Source organism: Mizuhopecten yessoensis, unplaced genomic scaffold (genome assembly GCF_002113885.1).
Source record: "Mizuhopecten yessoensis strain PY_sf001 unplaced genomic scaffold, ASM211388v2 scaffold5877, whole genome shotgun sequence".
NCBI lineage: Eukaryota > Metazoa > Mollusca > Bivalvia > Pectinida > Pectinidae > Mizuhopecten > Mizuhopecten yessoensis.
In genome coordinates this window covers 828,191-851,275 of record NW_018406268.1, presented here as the reverse complement: position 1 = coordinate 851,275, position 23,085 = coordinate 828,191, and the positions used below count along the sequence as shown (strand labels likewise).

At 34.8% G+C, this 23,085-nt stretch overlaps 2 protein-coding genes across 7 annotated transcripts in view; one reads left to right on the top strand and one right to left on the bottom strand.

Moving 5' to 3' along the window:
• The window catches only part of LOC110451213, a 12,844-nt gene extending 5,261 nt beyond the window's left edge, over positions 1-7,583 (top strand). Inside the window, exons 2-6 of the mRNA XM_021499112.1 lie at positions 580-663; positions 1,862-2,016; positions 2,613-2,826; positions 3,335-3,453; positions 4,751-7,583. Of these exons, the coding sequence (XP_021354787.1) occupies positions 600-663; positions 1,862-2,016; positions 2,613-2,826; positions 3,335-3,453; positions 4,751-4,981 (783 nt within the window). The 5' untranslated portion in view covers positions 580-599 and the 3' untranslated portion in view covers positions 4,982-7,583. The remainder of the gene's footprint in view (positions 1-579; positions 664-1,861; positions 2,017-2,612; positions 2,827-3,334; positions 3,454-4,750) is intronic.
• Positions 7,584-9,692: 2,109 nt separating this feature from the next.
• The window catches only part of LOC110451212 (ras-related protein Rab-26-like), a 119,384-nt gene continuing 105,991 nt past the window's right edge, over positions 9,693-23,085 (bottom strand). For all 6 annotated transcript variants that reach the window (XM_021499111.1, XM_021499109.1, XM_021499108.1 and 3 more), the window contains exons 5-8: positions 19,401-19,453; positions 17,699-17,821; positions 15,402-15,478; positions 9,693-13,794 (exon numbers count right to left, since the gene is read on the bottom strand). In XM_021499111.1, coding sequence (XP_021354786.1) covers positions 13,695-13,794; positions 15,402-15,478; positions 17,699-17,821; positions 19,401-19,453 — 353 coding nt within the window. In that variant the 3' untranslated portion in view covers positions 9,693-13,694. The remainder of the gene's footprint in view (positions 13,795-15,401; positions 15,479-17,698; positions 17,822-19,400; positions 19,454-23,085) is intronic.

The window sequence follows — 23,085 nt, the reverse complement described above, 5'->3', positions numbered from 1 at the left end:
TAATCTGAATAACCCAAACATCCAGGGTGATCCTGTTAATCTGAATAACCAAAACATCTAGGGTGATCCTGCTAATCTGAATAACCAAAACATCCAGGGTGATCCTGCTAATCTGAATAACCAAAACATCCAGGGTGATCCTGCTAATCTGAATAACCAAAACATCCAGGGTGATCCTGCTAATCTGAANTTCTTATGCATGACCTTGATCTACTTTCAGTGTCAAATGTGTTAAAACATTACAACAACTTCTTCTGAATAACCAAAACATCCAGGGTGATCCTGCTAATCCGGTAGCATGCTAGGATGGAGTGTAGATTATACAAATTAGTTATCTTGACCTGCTTTCAAGGTCAAAAGGGTAAACTGTGTCAAAAATAATTAAAAACAGTTCCTCTGAATTCTGCAGTATTGCTTTTAATAAGAACATATTGTCATGATATTTTATTTATTCAGGTGAGTGATTCGGGTGCTCAGGACATTTTGTATCAAATGTTCAGATAACAATATATATAATGCCACTTTATAAAAACTTGATACAAGTAATTATAATTGCATTTTATATTTTTGCCCATACAGATCAATATCAGACACTAGCCATGGCCACAGTAATCAGCAAACGCCCCAGGACTAGACCAGAGAAACAACACTACGTGATACCTGGTAAGTCAGATACAAGTTGCAGCAAATGCCAAGTCTGCAAATAGAAAAACATCATATTTTTCAAAGAAAGAAATAAACGAATGTTTTTTCATGCTTGATTTGATGATTTCAAAAAGAAGGATATGGTAATTAAATCTAATTTATACAAATATAATAAAACCATGTACATTTTTAGGCCTAGTAATATAACCTCATGAGCTGAAGGCTCAATTTATCTATTACGATCCATTGTCATGTGTCATTGTCATTCTTTTTTGGGTCAATCAGAAATCTAATATTGCCACCCTGGGCTCTGATTGGCTGAGACTTTTTCGACTTCTAGAACTGCTGCAGCTATTTCCTTTTGATACATTAATGTTCTTTATGCAGTTTTAGCAAAGTGTTTATACTTTATGGGTCGATCTACAATTCAGAATGAATGTCTGGCCTCTGATTTTGGCTAAAACATTTTTGACTTCTTGTCAGAATCTGCTACTGCTATTGAATCCAAATAAAACTTGGTACAAATGTTTCTTTTGAGGGTCCGGCAATGAGTTTTTATTTTCGGGTGATCCAAAATTCCAAATTGTTGTGCATGCCCTTTGATTGGCTGAGACATCTTCGAATTCATCTCAAGAAGTCAAGTGCTGTACCTACTGATTCCAAACTTGGTACAAATGTTCTCAGATTTAAAACCATAAAACTCTAAATGACTGCAGCACTTAGACTATTCTCGTGTGACCATTTAGGAATCCTAAATATATATCGATCCTACAATGTAACAGTGGTAATATAGGATCCAGAGCCTCTTGTTTTGTACATTTATGCTGCTATATATGTAGATCTTATTTAAACTGATCAATTACTATTTCTATGAAACTTTTAAGATCAGAATTCTAATTATTGATCCAGAAATTTGAATATCAGAACAATTTCAATTGTTAAGTTATAGAAATATAGACGACTGCATTGTGCATGTCTTTTCTGATTAATTGTACTCTATTTTACAAATTATACAAGTATTTTCTGATTTCATTCTGTGAATTAATATGAAGACAAAAAGGCATTTATGAAAAATTTGCTTTGGCTTGTTCTGGAAATAATTTTTGTTAAACAGTTTTTTAAATCTTTTTAAAGATATTGTCAGTGTAAGAAAAAAAACAAAGAAAAAAATCTAAATTGGTAACATAATTGTTAATACCAGCTTTTTCATTTTCAGCGAAACGTAACATTGATGGTCTACTTGAGGAACAGCGTTCATTGAGTGTACAGATCTCCAACACACAAGACGAGGATACTGCATGCGAGCAACATCAAGTCTCATTACTCAAACCAGCTCATATCTCCCGGAAAAAGAGGCATGTCAGTTTCAAGGTACAGTTTAATATCAACACTTATGGTGTTACAAACAATCTGATCTAAGGAAAAACTAGAAAACTACCAGCTTTCACACTTCACAGGGCTCTTCAGGTTTATTTCAAAAGGACAACATCGATATCATTACGTCGCAATTACATGTCATCACACTACAATAGTACTGTTTCATCACATTGTACACAAGATTAGTGGATAATATAGTGCATATTTTACTGTGGCCTGTTTAAATTTATCATCTATGTACTTCATTTCTGCATCTTCAACTAAAATCCTTTCTGACTTTTAAGGTGGAGGTTTTCGTTACTCTGCGGTTTGGGATATTTTTTCTTTTTCTTTTTAAATTTGAACATCTGCCGATATTCCAGTATATGTGGGTCAAGAGAAAAAGTCTGTTGTAAAACAAGTGTCTTCCAGATGTTCAAGTATCTTTCATGAAATCATTGCAAATCCAACCTTTACATAATCTGGATCTGAGTTGTTCAGATGGAATTCTTATGAAAATATGTAAACCAATTTTAAATTGCAATAGTGAGCAGTCTGGGTTTTTTCAGTCTAAGAGCTTAAGATATAATAATACTCGTTTTGATGAACAGGAGCCCTTGGAGACCATTTCTGTCATTGATGAACCAGAAGAGCGAACTGTGACATTTACCAGATCAGGCAAGCTTCGTCATATCTCCGGGGACTCTGGTATCGGATCTCTAACTCTGGACCCCTGTGTTGAGGACAGTTCTGACGCAAGGTTTACCAGTGATGTTGCCCAGTATCCAGGAAGTCTTCGGAAGCTCCTTGCTAAGGCTTACACTGGTTAGTATTGACATAGTTTAGACACCACCGGTCAATATCTCAAATCAGTTCTCAGAAATTCAGACTATGTAGCTATGTCTATACAGATTCCTTTGATTTAAAGTAGTTTCCAAATAGTAGATTACAATATGTATGATAGCTGAATATATATATATCCTAAAGTGAGATTTTGGATAATGATGTGAAAAGTAAGCTATCCTAGGAGATGTTGCAAGAAAAGCCAAATATATGTGAATTTTGTACATAGCACAATTCTGTGTTTGGTGGCCTGATATGATAAATAAAATCATGGTAAATATTGTAAAAGTACTCCTTATATCAACACACGTAAAATTCAAATACATTTGTATAAAAAAACTCAGGCAAAATATTATGGATAGGACAAATGTGAAGGTGTGTTACCAGTACATATTCAGGTAACTACAATTGCTGAAAATGTTTTTTTACGCTGAAGTTGTGCTGTACCATGATATTCATGAATACTAACCATCTTAATTTCTTGTTGCAGACATGTCTTCCCTGTCTGAGAAGGAAAGGAGGAGTGTGCTGAGAATGCTGTTGGTCCAGGTGTGGAAGAACGAGGGTGTCGAGGAGAAGACTGCTTTTACCTGTTCCTGTCTCATACAGGTAAGTCAATTGTGATAATAATAATAATAATAATATACAACATTTGATATAGCGTCCTGTCTAATGTACCTGTCACACACCTGTACTCAACCATACAGTTATAAAGGATCAGAAAGTTGATTGTATCATGGGGAAAATATCAGATTTTAAGTTTTAACATTTGACTGTTGTTGTTGGTTTTTTTTTTATTTGGTAAGTTATTATTAATTTTAATCATGAAACCATAACTATAAGCCAATGGCCAATCGGAATACCCCTAGTCAACCATATGTGTGTATGTGGGCCCCTTGTAGACGGCAGTACCTCAGTTATGGGGTATGTCAAATACAAAATTTTGAAGGATATCAATTTTTGAAGCTGAAGAATTGCTGTTTGATACAAAATTTTGCTTACAAACAGGCAAATACTGCTTCCAGTATATATCCCCTTGTTGTAGGAGGGTTGGTGGGGTGGGGTGGGGTGGGGGTATAACAGGGGTGGTAATGAAGAAGTATATGTGTGATATTTGTGTGCTTTATACATACATTTGCTCTGCCATACTCCCATTGCATTGAGAATACAGTATGTGTAACTTGTGACACTGTAACACAATTTAGTCATGTGACCTCTATTGGGATGCAACTGTTCCAAGATCTTCACAAACTGATTGTAGGGGAATGAATTAACAAAATAAACCGTATTTGCTCTATTAAAATGTGAAAAATAAGTTATGAATAACAAATGATGCTCGATCATATTGAAAAAGGCATTGCTGCTGCTGACAAATTGATCTGCTGGGAATTATTAGATTTTTAAGCAATAGCTATGCATGTTGAAGGACAATATAGCACCATTTGTTATAACATACAGTGTTGAACAACATAGCACCATTTGCTATAACATGCTGTGTTGAACAACATAGCACCATATGCTATAATATATTGTTTTGACCAATATAGCACCATTTGCTATAACACGATGTGTTGAACAACATAGCACCATTTGCTATAACATGCTGTGTTGAACAACATAGCACCATTTGCTATAATATATTGTGTTGAACAACATAGCATCATTTGCTATAATATATTGTGTTGAACAATATAGCACCATTTGCTATAACATGCTGTGTTGAACAACATAGCACCATTTGCTATATCACGCTGTGTTTGTTTGTTTAGGATTTAATGTCCTCAGATATAACATCAATGGTCATTGGTATACTTTAAGAGTGTTTTGCGCGAACCAAATATGCAGTAAATTAAGGAAAATTGTCCATAAAAATATATTTTTCATTAAGTGGCCCTTTCATTTATAGAGAGAAGTGGACACTGAACAAGGCGACTCCTTCTGTAGGGTGGTCGAGGCGAGCTGTTCTGCCCTCATCCTAGACTCGGCTACACTGAAGGACCAGTTTCACCAGTGGGAGAAGTTCATCACCTTCCTACATCACTTGTCCTGTCACATGAAGTCAGCAGAACTCCACCATCGCCTTCAGAGTCTGGTCTCCCACGCCTTGGACGTTACCCTTTCTCTCCTCCAGCTGTGATACCAATCCTGTGATAAACTGAATCTCCGGTTGTGTTTTGTAACATTTTAATATCAAGTGTTTTTTTTAAAGTTTTGTATATTGTCCATAAATAGTAGCTGAAATCTGTATTCAGAAAGAACATATTTTATTATTCTTGTTCCAGAAGATAACACTATGCAGATTATGTTGTTTTTTATGTGCTAGACATATACAATTTTGTTTATTATAGAAAAGTTGTTGTACAATTTCAAAACTGTAAATGATTATTACCATTATAACCAATGATCTCTAGTGCTCACAAAACATTTTACATTGAAGTCTGGAATAAGTAAGTTTACCATAGGTCATATAATAGTGCTTTTCAGTTGATGTGAACCTGATGTGAACCTGCAAATGTCAGTAGAAGTGACTCCAAGTCTTACAAGTCGACTTCCCTCTGGTTTGGAATCTTAATATTTGTTGTACAGGTAATGTAAATCATTTGAAAGTGTCCCTGTAGATGAGAGTTTTTCTAATCGGCTCATACAAATGTAGTGTTTAAGTTGTCCTAAAGATCCCTGTCCCACCACAGGTAAAACACTAGTCTCTTTTGTTTTGTTTTATATATAACAGTAAAGCATCTAGGCCTGAATACTTTTGTTGACTAGGTAGCTCTGTTGGTGAAGAATGACGGAATATTTATCGGAGGTTCAGGTTTTGAATCCCAGTCTAGCACCATTATTGTATATTATCATTTTTTACATCGTTGTTATTTTGTCATAAAATTCATTATTACTATTTTTTCATATATGAACTCATCTTTATTTTTTGTCATGAAAACTCTGCAAGGTTTTGTGCTCTTGTCAGGGATGGTTTATCAGAGTTTGGTCATACTGGGAAAAGCAAGTTATCAATTCATACTATCGTAGTACAGTAGCCAGTTTTTGGCAGTGGTGTGCGGAGATCCTTGAAAGGCGAAGTTCTGTCAGTAATCTGTACCTCAGTGCTATGTTTATACCCAGATATACTTTTTAGGTTAACCCTTTCACCACTGTAGACCATAATGGACTAAACCAGATCAATGCATAGTAGAGTCTACTAAAGTTAATTAGGGGTGAAAGGGTTAAAGACAAGTTAAAGTTCTGTGATGATTTGTTATAGTCTGGAATATATTATAGTCAACTCTTTGCTTAAACTGATCTGACTCCGAGGAGTTTTGGAAATGTGTGGACATGCAAGGAAAGTAGGTTCTCTTTTGTCACAATGTAAATACCCTCTTAGTCTAAAAACTACACTGTACTGTTGGTAGTATTACTGATTTAGTCACCAATTGCCTGGAGGAATGACGTAAGGCCTTCAAGTAGGACATTTGGCAGTCATTTTTTAAGGAGGTTTATTTGATCTAGTCAGCCAACTCCTGAAGTATGACATTATGCAATTATGTTTTAAGTTATATCGGTAATCTAGTCAGTTAATGCCTAAATTATGACGTTAGGCAATCTTTCATTAAAGTTGTATTAGTGATCTAGTCAACCAATGTCTTAATCTATGATCATGTTGAGCAATTTTCTTTTAAGTTTCATTAATTTGTGATTTAGTTAACAATGAGCTTTCAGGAATGTAAGTAAGTTCTTTTACGAAGTATAAGTAATCTAACTAGTCATCCTATGCCTGAACTATGACATTAAGTGAACAAAAGTAGTGATCTAACTAGTCATCCTATGCCTGAACTATGACATTAAGTGAACAAAAGTAGTGGTCTAACTAGTCATCCTATGCCTGAACTATGACATTAAGTGAACAGAAGTAGTGGTCTAACTAGTCATCCTATGCCTGAACTATGACATTAAGTGAACAAAAGTAGTGGTCTAACTAGTCATCCTATGTCTGAACTATGACATTAAGTGAACAAAAGTAGTGATCTAACTAGTCATCCTATGTCTGAACTATCACATTAAGTGAACAAAAGTAGTGATCGAGCTAGTCATCCTATGTCTTAAGTCATATTAGAGATAAATATAACAATACAAGTATGATGTTAGGGAATCTGAATTAGATAGAGTATTAGTGATCTAGTCAAAAATTGCCTTGACGTACATTATTTAATGTTAGTTCTGTTGTCAACTGTCGCCTTGAAGTATGATGTTAACTACTTATCAGAAAGAATTGTGAAGAAGTTTTAGTTATGTTTCAATTAAACACCTTGGAGTATGAACATAAATTACTGTTATATGTACATGTGCTGTGCTAACTGCTCCTTGTTGATAGATCAGTCTTGCATGATATATTATATAGAACCTTTAGGGGAGGTAGGGATCATGCTAGTTTCCTGTGCCTACACATACCATGTACTAGATGTTGTGGTCTTCAAAGTGCCAATCTCACTCATTTAGTCCTGTGTGACGACCTAGGAAGAAATCTCATTTAAGTTACAATTTTGTGGTACAAAAATGTATAATAATTAGTATGAAAGTAGCTGTTTATGAAAGTTTTATAGAAAATTAAAACTGACCAATATTGTATTACTACAAAGAATGTGTTTTAGGGCCAAGGTGCCCGTTATTCCATGTGCTGTATGTATGGATGCAAGACTGCACATCATTCCAATATAACCAAATGTGCCTTTTTGTTACCAACAGATCAGGGCAATACAATTCTGAAATGTTTAGATGTTTTGTTTGTTGTTTTTTCATATCATGATCAGTTACTCCACGAGTTGGGTAAGATTGTATCTCGGAGATACCCAGTTGTTCAAAAATATTGCCAGTGTGTTCAGTAATGTAAGTTTAACTAAAATTCAGTGTAAATCAAGAAAATATAATCAAGAAATAAAAACAAAGAAAATGAGAAAGAAAAAAGATAAAACTCGGTTGATCCTGCAATGTACAGTTTATTTTCAACAATTTTATCATATCAACATATGCATTCTCAGATCTGTCTCTCAGCTGAACTTGTCCTCAAGACAAACAATGAATACAACCTAATTAGCATTTCATACCTCATCGTTAACCCATTACTAGGTATATAGTCAACCTCAAAACATCGGACTGTGCCTTGGCAGTGTGATAGTATGTCACTGGTACGGTCCTATAGAACATAATATACCTTCAACTAACATTTAGACTCGGGAGAAATACTCAACGAGCACTGTTACCGATGAAGTTATCTATGTATTAACTACCAGGTACATCAATAACAAATTTCATTGTCAAAAAATGTACATAGACTTTTATTTTTGAAATTGGGTTGTTTTTACTTGTTACAGTACACCTGGATTTCAAAGGAGCACCTGTGGATATCCTGGATGTCATCGTATGATATCAATACTGTGGTACAAGGTAGTTCATATATAGTGTATCGAAACAGCATACTTGAATACTTATGTACAGTGATGCTGTGTTAGATAACGGAAATCTTGTATACCACAAGAGTCACTGCCAAGGCCCAGTCCTTTACAGTGTATTGACACTAATATCATTTGGTTATGAAAACTGAAGCCATACAAAACAATGATAAATCTTTTAGTTACGTAGAAAATCAAATTACATTAAATGACAAAGATTTTAACTTAAACTAGTCTTCAAATGAAGTTTACTACACTATTTTAACATCTTGAAGACAGAACAATACTATTAACATAAGTAACAAAAGAATTCAAGAAAATTGACTTTAATGCAGGTTGGTGTTGAAAAAATATTCTGAAAATAAGAATATGTGTAATATTGTTTTTTATTAGTAAAATATATTGCACAGCAGATGTTTGAATTGTAAACAGTAAGACGAGAATTACTGACAAAACCACCATAAACACTTAGATATTTGGACCAATAGGTTAAGATCATTATCTGCTAACTAAAATTTGGACAAGACCCGCATATAGTTTAGAAACCCCCATCTCACCCTGTTTGATTTAGAAACCCCCCTACTCCGACTTTAGAAAGTATGGATTATAACACTATGGAGCTGGATACATATTATAGAAATGATAAAAAATTTAGATCACATAAAATACTAATTCATTACAATATTCACAACCATTATATACTTCTAGTCAGCTAGTATTAATATATGTATCAGTTAGCTGAAAATAAGGGACAAAGTCATCCCAAAATGATTACAAGACTGGAACAAATTACAAAAGTAACATTAGCACAGTTACCATGGAACATTAGAATGGTTACCAGATAACGGACTGAAAAAAGTTACTCAAGTAACATTAGAACATTTTCCAGGTAACAGACTGAAACAAGTTACTAAAGTAACACTAGAACAGTTACCATGAAACACTAGAACAGTTACCATGGAACATTAGAATGGTTACCAGATAACGGACAGAAAAAAAGTTACTCAAGTAACATTAGAACATTTTCCAGGTAACAGACTGGAACAAGTTACTAAAGTAACACTAGAACAGTTACCATGGAACACTAGAATGGTTACTAGGTAACAGACTGGAACAAGTTACTAAGTAACATTAGAACAGTTACCATGGAACACTAGAATGGTTACCAAGTAATAGACTGGAAAAAGTTACTAAAGTAACAATTACCAGGTAACAGACTGGAACAAGTTACAAAGAAAAACAAAATACATGCTACATATGGAACTGTTATCTGAAGTGTACATTGTACAGATCAATAACGGAATCACAGAGACGGAATCAAACACAGGTGCTAGGCATACAAAATATGTATGTATACATGATTCAATGTTTATAAACATATTATATATTTTAATATACATTAATATACATTATATATTTTGTGTGTCCAGCACCTGTTGAGTAATACTTGGAATTTTTTTAATAATAAAATATTTAACAAATCTTTTCTTTAATGATCACTCTCGGACACTAATTTCTGTACTGGAACGTATTGTTATCTATTATTTCACATGAAATTATATTAAGGTCCCGCTCAATAAACGAAATATCTATTCAGAATATGAGGAAAACCTGAGAAAGTAGTACCATATACATTGTCTATGAACTGTGAAAACAGAAACCTACAATACACGTGTATAAAACACATTAAAGTTGGCTATCGCTGAATCTTAGAGAGCAATAATATCCCCATACATCACATGGCACCCGCTACACTGTTACATCTGGACTAACTGAAAGTGTCTTAAGATGGGTACTCTCTTACAGTTTTCTTATAGAGAATTTCAAACGGTCAATGCACTCACAGAGTCAAAATGAATACAAAGTGGGAAATGGAATTAATTTAATCATGATCATTAAGAGTATAAGCATTAGGTATGAAGGTTTGTTTTAAAGAGTATTTTAGAAATTCATTAACTATCTGAATTGTTCAAAATATTGTAATGAGAGAATTTTTTTTGACATCCTGACTAACGTTAAATGCTCTATGGCAGAGCTGGATTAAAGGGGCGCTGATTATGGCGAATATGGTCATTCAGTAATACAGAAACAACCATTTGAAAATCCAATTACTGTGACATTCTGTCAAGCTTGACAGGTTAAGAATTATGAACCAGAAAAAAAAGAATGTTTATAAATGTCTGTCAACACGGGATTAACTACTATCGGGAAGGAATGCACAAGTGTTACATATTTATAAGTGTTAACGATAGACCAGGTGTAACGCAGAGAAAAATAGAAATGTTGTAGCCAGTTAAAGATCCAGCATACAACCTCTTGTGGTGACGATTGGAATCGCCCAATCCACAGCAGTGTCACACTTTGAGCACAATGATAAACGATATCAGTCACTACAGCTATAATTTAAGCCCTTTCACCACTAGGTGACTTTAGTAGACTGTACCATACATTGATCTGGATGAGTCCATTATGGTCTACAGTGGTGAAAGGGTTAGTATGTATAGACAGCAACCATTGAATTTGACTGATGTCAGACTCATAAAACCTGATGATTTTGAAAGATAATAAAGCTTCATAATATTATTTATAACACTACAATGTACGAAACTTAATGTATTGTTGGCAATGTAATTTTCTAAATTCATGATGACATATTTTCCCCGGACATAACATGGATTTCTTGGATTTAATAAAAAAAAATACCCGTATATGGACAAATGATTTTAGATACCCGCAAATCTGTGGTACTGATATTTAATTTACCAGGTTACCAACTCAATACTTCATGGAGAAATAAACTTTTTGATGCAACTTCCCTTGAGATTATATGAAGATTTTCCGTGAATATTGAGCATGTGTTGTACACAAAACTCCAATTTTCGAAAGAATATTTACCTCTATAAAACCATTATCATTGGATGTGGCCATCTTTTTTCCATGTTCATAAATTACCATCATGATTTTCAATTATGTAAATATCATCACATGAAAAATGTGGAAAACAAAATCCCAAAGTTGATGCATGAGTGATGTACTGGTTCACAAATAAATCTGCAAAAATAATGTTTTGTACCATTTGATAAAAATAAAACTATTTATTTAAATCTGATAAAATTTAATTTAATAAAGAAGTTGAAAATTGTGAAACCTTATGCATCATATGTGTGGGTATAATACTAGTACATGTATATAAGTATTGATAATTTAGTATCTTGTAATACCTGTGTGTTGAATAAAGTGAATGTACAGTTTAAGTTGAACAAGTAGAAATTGTTGCCATATTCAATGCAACAAGTTAACACATTAAAGCACACACAAATTTTTGTCAACAAAGTGTACAAAAAATAGATCTTGTGAGTGACAAATATCAGAAAACAAGCTTTGAAAATTTCAATGAAAACAAACAACAAAATTCCTACGAGATTACAAACTATTGACTGGCAATATTAAAGCTTAGCTCCATGCAATTAGTTTCACCTTGTGACAGTAGATAGGTCTTAACATTGACCAATCAGTGACAGAGCTGAATATACTGGGTACAAGGTTAGTATCATCTTTGCTAGCCAAGGGTTAGGATCCAGGTCGATATGAGTAGGAAGACAAGATCATACCGTATCATAAACCTTGGCTAGCGAAGATGGTATGGTATAGGCTATAGGATTCATGTAGCACTGCACTCTTGTTTTTTGTATGTAGAGTAACCTCCCCTTATTTCCGTTTTTAGATATATCTATACAGCAGTTGGGCAAAAACAGTTCTGCTGAACGGAAGCTCAGTCAGTAAGAGCAACAGAATAACAACTTGAGGTCAATGGTTCGAATTCCGGTCCAGCCCTGCTGTATTTTTACACTCAGAACACTGTTATATATTGTTTTTCCATCAAAGTCCATATGGTTTTCTTATTAGTAATGATTTATAAAAACTACAGTCATGCCAGAAAAAAACAGTTCCTCATACTTAGTTTCAGGTTTCTGCAGTGGTAAGGTGCCATTGAATGAAACACAGAATGGCCTCTGTGGCAAGTTTAAGCAGCAAGTTGTCATGGAAATAAAGCTCTAACATAAATATCTTTCTCTTTAGGAGGGGACAGGTGCCTTAATGTAACCACATATGTTTCATCAAGTCATAGTAAATATGTTACAAATAAAAAGACACTTTCACCCACATATCATTCATTTCTAGAATGATTGACTCAAAGAAACCAACTTCCTGCCATCATTTATACAGATGGACAGCAACTACAAACTAATCTTACTTACACGCCTAGACATTCATGTAAATATTTAATCAACAGAAGATTATAAATATACAATTTACAATTGAAACATTATAACTATAGACTTCGCAGTTCTGAAAAAAAATTCAAATTGAAATATATATTTGCACAAGATAAAAAATTTGAATGTTTGGCAAGTAAATGTCAATAACTGGTAAATCTCAGATCGAGGAGTAGCTGCTGAATTTTTACATCCATTTAGGTTCATAATTATTTCTATCAAATCAACATCTACATTATATCTAAATTTTCACATATTTCTAAACTGTTTTGAATAGAAATGAACCGATATAACCTCTATTTTCTAAAGAATCTTCATGAAATTTAGTGGAATATTGAATGAATTTATTGAGTATTGAACATATTATACTTGACAGAAATATTCACCCTTCGAAGATTGGTACTTAAACCATATTCGTTCAATGGTTAGTTTTGCCATTCACAATGTATAAACTAAATTTTGTAAACCATGTTTAAACAATCACCCTCATGACGGATTCCTGTGAATTATAAATGAAAAAAACCACCTGCCAAAATTAAAATTGTTTTTGAAAACTTCACACTTTTCAGAAGTGAACTGGATCAACAATATCTATGAAATAAATACAGTTCAAAATATTACAATTAATATAAATACGTACAATGAAATGGATCTACTTCTGAACAGGTGTGTGCCATATTTTACAGGTAATTTCACGAAAGAAACCCTCACTTTTTAATCAGAAAACCAGAGATGAAAACGAGTGTTTACCAAAAAAAATTCTTGTATGTAATTTATAAGTATGTTATTAAAAAGAGTTAATGGAAATCAAGGAAACGCAAAATATATCATAAATGATAAAGACCCCAAATCTTGTTTTATATAATAAAATATTCAAAAATTTGTAAAAACCAAAACTATGAAATATGTATTAACAAACGAAGGAACTTATATTCTGCAGACAAATATTGAGATTGTCCAACTGGGTAGTCTCCCTTTAAGAATATTTACTGCAGCTAATAGTTCCTCTGGACATTCTGTCTGTTCCACAGGAATCCTCTGGCTGCTCCAATAGTAGTCCCATGGGATTTATTTGTCTGTTCCAGCATACAGTTGTCCCTCGGGATTCTTCTGGCTATTCCAACGTGTTGGACTAGCTACAACAGCCCCCCGTCTTTTTCTCCTGGTTCACATAGTCTGCCACATTGAATTTTGGCTCGGTTGGTTTTCGAGTCTTTTTCATTTTTAAATCCCTGCAATTATTCAAAAATATCTTCAAAATCATATATTGTCTTTATAATATTTAAGGCACATTGAGACTTCACAAAAAAAGTATCTCATGAACATTTGAACTCATTGCCTGATTTTGGCGACGATAACATATTAAGGTTTCAATCGAAATATCAAGTATTCAATATAACTGTAGGATACTGCTAACATTTATTCATTAAGCATTTTTTTTAACATACAGTACATACAATTTTAGAGGGATGGGAAAAGCAGCTTATAGAGCCCTCATTTAAAGGTAAAATGCAGAAAGTACATTATCCTATATATACTATACATCGTCACTAAAGAAAACAAGAGGCCCAATGGGCCTGCATCGCTCACCTGGTATTAATCTCACACTTGTAATCTTAAAAGTGGACTAAAATACAGCTACAGGCAGAATATCAGTGTTTGATTCACAAGAACCTATTAAAAGATTTAAACACGAAGCCTGTGTCCTTGAATGTGGAACAAGGACATTAGGTTGAAAGTGGGTCAAGGTCATTCATTTGAAAAAACTTGGTAGCCCTTCATCCCAGCATGCTACAGGCCCAATATCAGTACCCTGGGCCTTTTGGTTATTAAGAAGAAGTGGTTTGAAGATTAAGATTTTAACACATTTGACCCCTGTGACCTGCAAAGTTGGTCAAGGTCATTCATTTGAACAAACTTGGTAACCCTTTATCCCAGCATGCTACTGGCCAAAGTTCACCATCCTGCGATTTTTGGTTATTCGGAAGAAGTTGTTTAAAGATTTTAACATATTTGACCCCTGTGACCTTGAATATAAGTGAATGTCATTTATTTGAACAAACTTGGTAGCCCTTCATCCTAGCATGTTACTGGCCAAATATCATTATCCTAGGCCTTTTCGTTATTGAGAAGAAGTTGTTTAAAGATTTTTTAAGACAATTGACCCCTGTGACCTTGAAAATAGATGAAGGTCATTCATTTGAACAAACTTGGTAGCCCTTTATCCCAGCATGCTACTGGCCAAAGTTCACCATCCTGCGATTTTTGGTTATTCAGAAGAAGTTGTTTAAAGATTTTAACATATTTGACCCCTGTGACCTTGAAAATAAGTGAAGGTCATTTAATTTAACAAACTTGGTAGCCCTTCATCCCAGTTTGCTTCTGGCCAAATATCATCATAATTGGCCTTTTGGTTATTGAGAAGAAGTTGTTTAAAGATTTTTTAAGACAATTGACCCCTGTGACCTTGAAAATAGATGAGGTCATTCATTTGAACAAACTTGGTAGCCCTTAATCCCAGCATGCTACTGGCCAAATATCATCATCCAGCGACTTTTGGTTATTCAGAAGAAGTTGTTTAAAGATTTTAACATATTTGACCCCTGTGACCTTGTAAATAGGTGAAGGTCATTATTTTAACAAACTTGGTAGCCCTTCATCCCAGTTTGCTTCTGGCCAAATATCATCATCATAGGCCTTTTGGTTATTGAGAAGAAGTTGTTTGAAGTAAAATAATGACGACGGACGAGGGACGCAGCACCATGGCATAAGCTCACCTGGCCCGAAGGGCCAGGTGAGCTAAAAATTAACAGCACATTTGTAAATAATTCATACAAACCTAGCCACGGCCATGAAGGCTAAGTCTACGTTCATACCAGTCTTAGCACTAGTCTCCATGAAGGCAACACTATATTCCTGAAAATATGAATGCAAGTTATAGATATTTTTTTAAACTATGAGAGTTGCTTCCCTTTAAACCATTTGACAATTGATCTGCATGTGGATAGCATTGTCTATATTTTCCAGTGTACCTGTTATTCATCGGATAGATTGGGAAGTACCCTCTATCAATTATTTCCATATTAATTTCTTTACAGCTGTAGTCAGTGTCACATAGATTAAACACTGAAATTTTGTTAAAGCATCGTCAGTCAGTTAAAAAATCTTTAAAAACATTTACCTCAAACATTTTTTTGAAAAAAAAAAAGAAAAAAATTGATCTGGTTTACAAGTTACTGATACAGATTACTTTTTCTGTCCAATCAGATCCATCATTATTTTTCTGGTGTGATTCCTTCATGCAGATGTTTTTTCATGTGTTCATTTATAAACTGATATAAGTGTTATAAGCACAAATTTGGTTATAGGGTGTTGATGTCAACGCCTTTTAAGTTATGACACAAGGAAAAAGTCCCAATGGGTGGCAGGACCCCAGAAACAATCATGGTAGCTTGTTTGCAGTTGATTCCTTATGTTCAGCGATTGTATTTATAATTATAGGGTGGGTACCACCGTTTCAAAGTTATTACCCATAGAATAAGTCCCTGTGGGTGGGTCAGAGACTGAAGCCAGTTCTGGCAGCATGATGTGTTTGTCTCTTCCTGCACAGTAGTTGTTTACATAGTGGCTTGGTAGGGATCTTGATGGGTTCCGTGGTATGACCATTAAACAAAGTACCCTGGGGCAGGGTCAAATTCTTGAGCTAATGCCGGTAGCATACATGTACCCCCCCTCCCCTTCACACCAAGCAATTGTATACATAGTTACAGGACAGAGATCTCAACCGTGACCAAGGTACTTAATCCTCAGGGACAGGGCAGATCCAGGGCAAAGCCTGGTACAATGTAGCATATAGGATTTGTCTGGTAAAGCCCAACAAGTGTATACAATGTATATGGTATAAAGGTGTGGATCTCAATCATTTCCATGTCATTATCCAGACACTTACTTACTGCCCATTACGCCCAGTGGCGTGTGGGGCAGCAACGATATCCAGACACTAGCCCCTTCATTTATCACCTAAGGATGCTTTCAATCAAATATGGTTGATATCTATTTCACAAGTCCAGGGGAAATGTTACTTAAACCAACATGGCCAAATTACTCAAATTAAACAGGTGTATAGGAGATAACCGCCAACTGTTTCTCTGTGGAGCTGTATCTGTAACAAATACATGCACTAGATTCTATGCTGACAGCATTTAGATGGCTTATATGGTTTCGTTTGTGTAAATGAATTCTTGATTTATTTTTGTTTTGTTTAGGTTCTTAAATCTTCACAATAACCAAATTCATATGAAATCAGGTGCCTGGGGAGACACCATCAAAAGGGTAGAGTAGGTAAGAGAGGAAAGGTGAGATTGAGGTGTCAAATGTTCCAATGGGTTAGCAGGTCAAGTTGGGTTTCTCCAAGGTCCTCTTAGTCAGAAGTAGACACTGAAGAAAACCCCCTAATTCTGCAGGACTTTTCCACAAGTCACCATACGTCACGCTACCACAATTGGTACACTACCCAAATTGGTACACTACCCATATTGGTACACCAGAAACCCAGTAAAATCGATGTATGTCAACATAAGTTTTGAGAATTTTAAAGGGGTTAATTATAAGCATGTTTAAATGTTGATTTTTGGTCCTTATAACCGCATAATATAAAAGTGTATATATATACAACTGTAGCCCAGTATCGTATTTATAAAAGCAACATATTTTGTTTCAATCAACACATCAACTAGCAGAAATAAAAACAAGTTTCATAGCTTGTGATATGGTGTACCAATTTGGGTACTAAACATGGCCGAAAAACAGATGAAATCTCACTGTGAGTTTAGCATTCTATTTTCAAAAACAGATTACTTACAATTTTTGTTTTTTTGAAAATGAACCACCATGGCTAGTCTTTGTCAAGAATCAAGAAACATTCCAGATAGAAGATCTGAATTTTTAAATATCACTGAAAAAGTGTCAAAATGGTACCAATTGTGGTAGCGTGACGCTAGCTCTCTAACATACATGCAGAAGGATACCGCATGTTTATATATTTAATCCTGAACCTGCACACGATAACAATTCAAGACATTTGTGGATTTAATTAATATCTTGGTCACAACTGCTGTCTATTACACCATATCGTACCTTTGCTAGTTTTTCTCCATCCTCTGTTCGTATCACTCTGTCTGCAGTAGAATCAGACTTGTTGCCTAGCAACATGATTACAACATCTTCCTGTGCATACTCGTTGATTTCACCTAGCCATGCCTGAAACATTAACAAAGGTCAAGTGACATCTGAAACCAGGTGTATTCCGTATTTGCGTATTGCAGAGTTATCTTCTCTTGGGAGCAGGTATTGCGTCATTGGTTTGTGTGAGAAAATTACATCGTTTTCTCAAAGATTGATGACGTTACTCTCACAAACCAATGACATAACAATCAATACCTGCTCACAAGAGAAGATAACTCTGCAATACCAAAAGACGGAATAGGTATATCAAAATCAAACATTATAACTAGTTCTAGAAAATATTGTTTCCATAGATTCTTTGTGATTATAATTATCAGTTCATCATCTTTACTAGTTTTATTATTATTTGATATTCATATAAGGAAAGGGGAAAAGACCATGACATTGGATTTGTACGACCTTGAGATTTAAAGTGCCTCCAGACCAATGCCTATCTCATTACTAATTTAGTGCAAAGTAGAATGACATATAATGTGTAGAAAATGACCATGTAGTCATATACAGGTTTAAGTTTATGTAAACTTAAACCGGTATGTACTTTATATTAACTGATATTTTAATTTATATAGACCTATATTATTTATACATGTATATATACTTCTTCTTATAAAGGATTTATAACAAACAAACTTTCATATAGATTTACCCTTGTCCAGATAAATTCAAATAGACAAATTGTTACCTGTATACAGATTTACTCTCGTACAGATTAAACTCGTATACATAGTCATAAAGGTCAACCATCAAATCTCTTGTTTTAGGTCAACTGCCCAACTACGTAGATTTTCTCTGGTTAGTCTGGTTTTCTTCCCCCATTAAGACCCCCAGCACACTACCATCCAGGCCAACAACAGTGAGTAATATAGGTTTATAGAACTTGATTCAAATTTGCTGTAAAAAAGATAAAATTTAGAAAACAAAAGAGGGGAGATAACTCCCATCCATTGACAATTAACTGTTGCTTATTAGTGTGTTTGTGTTTTACGTCCTATTAACAACTTTGGTAATTTAAAGACATGCCAGGTTTTGGTGGTGGAGGAAAGACGGGGTTTCCAGAGAAAAAACACCCACCTATCGCAGTACGTGGCAACAGCCCCACATAGACCTCAAACCCATGACCCAGTGCTGGAGGGCTATTGGAAGCAGATTGTCAGATGCCTTAACCACTTGGCCACCACGGCTCTGAACTGTTACTACATGATGTATATCAAAACATCTTGTAACACATAATATCTCACTATTTCAGGGACAAAAATACTAAAACAAGGCATTTTGCTGGGAATTTGTTTTCATCACACTACACTCCCTGTCTTGTAATCTACCATTATATAGCCTTAAAATATCAACTTTATTTATTTTACAACAAGTATGAAACAAGTTGTTTAAACGTATATCAATCACTCTTGATGGCCCGGATTTAAGCATGCGGGGGTGTTAATGTGGGAGGAAATCGGAGTTCCCTGAGAAAACCCATATGGTTGGCAGGTGACCCCATACCTTTTCACATACGATTAGGAAATAAAACCCCAGCTGCCTTGGTGAAAGGCAAGTGTGCTATCCATTGTGCCACCTGACCACAAAAATATAGTCTTACCCTTATATTGTCGAAGCTGGCCTTGTTGGTGACATCGTATAGGAGCAATAATGCTGTAACACAGAGGTGTAAAGGATTAAGTTATATATAAGTGACAACTGAGGCTAGTCAGGAGCTCTGATAACTGATCCATCTCGATGTCTAATTCTTACACCAGTAGTTATAACTGATCATCCTCAATGTCAAACTCATCACTGTTCATCTCATCAAACTCATTCTGAACTCATCACTGTTCGTCTCATCAAACTCATTCTGAACTCATCACTGTTCGTCTCATCAAACTCAACATTTATGCTCATTACTTATTCTCATCAATGTCAAACTCTAAATCTGTGCTCATCACTCATCATAGTTACTGTTAGATTCTACTTGTAAGCTTATATTTAGGTAATATGCCATTCAAGCTCTCAATCTTCACTGTTAACTGATCCTCAGTCTCTTTATGTTAAGTCGTAACTGATCCTTAAAATCAAACTCCATATATGTAGGGGAACTTAACTGGATCAATCGACAGGCATCTGTCTAGAATTTCGGAGGTCCCGGTTTTGAATCCCAGTCTGGCATATTTACCCCTCCTCTTACAATAATGCCTTTGACCAACCCTTGGTTTAAGTACTGGATGTACACGTATACTTGACAAAGGGTTACCCAAACCTGGGTTGTAAATAGTTGTGTCTTCAGAGACAAATACTTAGAAAAAGGAGGGAGGAATGGACTGTAACTGGGCTGGGTGGATCACTGGCGACCAGGTAGCTCAATTGGTTAGAGCATCTGTCTAGAGTTTAGAGGTACCCCAGGCTCAAAAGCCGATCAGGCCGTGCATTTCTCCTCTCCTGTTACATATGCATGTTTATATTACTTATTCTTCTCAAGTCAGGCTTTTCATCTCAGCTCATATTACTGATCGTTCTCAACATCAAATTTTATATCTGAACTCTTTAAAACATCACATGTCATTGCTTCAGAGGGACAGTTATGACAAATATTACATAAGAAACTAGAATCACGTAAACTAGAAAAAAAAGTAACCCCGTCTACACAAATAATATCCTGACAGAAATATGACTTCAAAGCAATTAAAGTTTGTTTGTGAGCTGTTTATCAGACCTTCCATTGCACATGCTCGAGGTTTTAATTAATTGTGATAATATTTATTCAGCAAAGGTAGAAAGCCTTAAGGGCAACAGCTTGCAATTGGAAAGGACAGCTACTACTTCGAGTTTATGTGGATAAGATTTCACAATCAACAATTTCCTCTTGAAAGCATGACCAGCTTACACACAGAATCATGAATATATATATTTTTATGTAGCAATATTTTTAATGACCATAAGCTCAGGGACTTTATGATATAGTAAAACATCATATAAAGTGGAAAGATGTTTTATATTTATAAATATACGTATAAAATAAAGAAAGAAAAAATTGGATATATCAGTGAAATGAATAATTAAGTTTACAAAGCATTAAAGAAGACCTGTACACAGATTTTAATTCCCAGCAAGAATGAATTCCGTGGTGTTACGAAATCATTTACTGATTGTCAATTTGTCTGTATGTGACATGGTAAACAGAAAGGCCTTTTGGTTTTGATATTCAATATTAAAATTGTTCTTGAAGCAACTCTGTCAAAACCATATAACATTTCCCCACCGACTACAATAAATGATGCTTCCCACTAAATGATTTCCCAAGCCATTTCTGCCTTATTTTCCTAAGCAAAAATACATACAATTAAAATGAGGTAATTGCTTTGCTAGACAGAACTGAAACTCATCAACTCCTAATTTCTGTCTCTTTAGCTTGACAACATGAAATAGAAATAGTTGCGTATTACAAAGGCTGCAAGTCATTAATTTTTTAAACATTAAAAGCACTGAAAGCTATATGGTTCTTAGAGACAAGTAATTTGTTAATTGATTCATTTGTTACTCCTCTAGATTTTCTATTGGCCCACCCTGTTCAAGCCACTTGGAACAACTCAACTAAATCTAAAAGTTAAATGAACATAGAAAATTGGTCGAGGCATTCTAAATGGTGTACACATGGTTGTCAAGGGATAACCTAGAGGAGTAACGAGTGAACAAACAAAGCAAGAATATACCGTATTTAAAGTAAAAAGGGTGCCTGCTATAATAAGAACACCCCTTGTGATTTCAAGGATATCCTCTAAAAGTGGAAATGTTAAATTTGTGACTCCTTAACTTGATCGCATTGTAAAAAATTCCATGTTGGGAATATTTTGGAAATTTATATTTCTATTTCTCTATAATTCTACACAAATATTCATGTGTGGATATTTTCATTTTCCTGCTTTTTCACTCATTGAAAAAATGTGAACATTCCCTCACCGCGAAAAACTTCCCTTTTATAGTAACTTGAATTTTTACCGTTCAATTCCAAACTCAGATAATTCCCAAAGGTGTCTGGCTGGTCTTATCAGTAAGACCTTTTCTGTCATTAAAATGATGATGTATCAGTCCATACCGAATGTCTGCTAAAACTGTGATCTTATCAGAATGATATATCACTTAATTTATGGGAAATTCAACATCGAAGTCTCAATAATGGCACCCCATCTCGTCATTTACCCATGTCTGGCACTTTAGCAATCGTATAACATCAACTACGGTATATGGATCGACAGTCAGTTGTGCTTCAGTTGTGCTGTCAGCAAACATGATGGAAGAGGACATAAAGTACTGAACTTTTAATATTTACAGAGTCCTTCAAAATAGAAATACTGCATTATACAATCATGTAAAAATTGAACTAAAAGGTTTCGTCTTACTAAACACTATGCTGAATGATTCTAAAACTAATGGCTGACTGTAAGAGGCTATATGAATTCTCCAAGGTTTCCCTTCTGACATCAATACTTGGAATCTCAACTCCATCAATAAACTATTCTACGAGACACAGATAACAACGATCGTACAGGTAACACATTCTTCTGTCAAAACTACACGGCAGCGACCTGAGGAAGCTAATGTAAAGCAAAAGTATTAACGACATTCGCAAAATACAGGTATCAGTTGAAATGATGCTAGTCTCTTTTTCAACATCAGTGAGTACATGTATGTTACGTCATTAAATAAACATCAACTTTATTTCACCGACTGAAATGCAAATGGCGAAAAATTCATAGAAAATGAACGTGCGTGTATAGTTAAGGTTTGATTTGACACTGGGCCTTATGTACGTATTGATTTTCTAGCCTACAAGTAGCGACATACCATTTTCACACTCATTATGAATAGATTTCGGTACATTTTAACATACCGTCATTAATGAAATATGAAAGAGATGGAATGTTAATTAGTCGAGATGTTTGTCTGCCCACAGTCATCAGAGTCAATTAGCGTTTGTCACGATTATCTCCGGTACGCTAGAAACCTAGCGCATAGTATTCACAGGTGAACTGTACATTTAACTTAGGTATAGTTATTAGAACAGATGTCTGAAGGCAGGTGCAGGTCCAGGTGATGGCGTAATGGGCATACGCACCCCCCCTTTTCAAAAAAAAAATAAATAAATAAATATCGTTATATAAAATATACATGCTCCAAGTCAGGAACCGTTACATTAGTGCATTTCACAATTATTTGATGTTTTTTATGTTCTACGCCCCCTCTTTCAAATATCCTAGAAACGCCCCTGGAAGGAGCAAACTTATAGCCCCCCC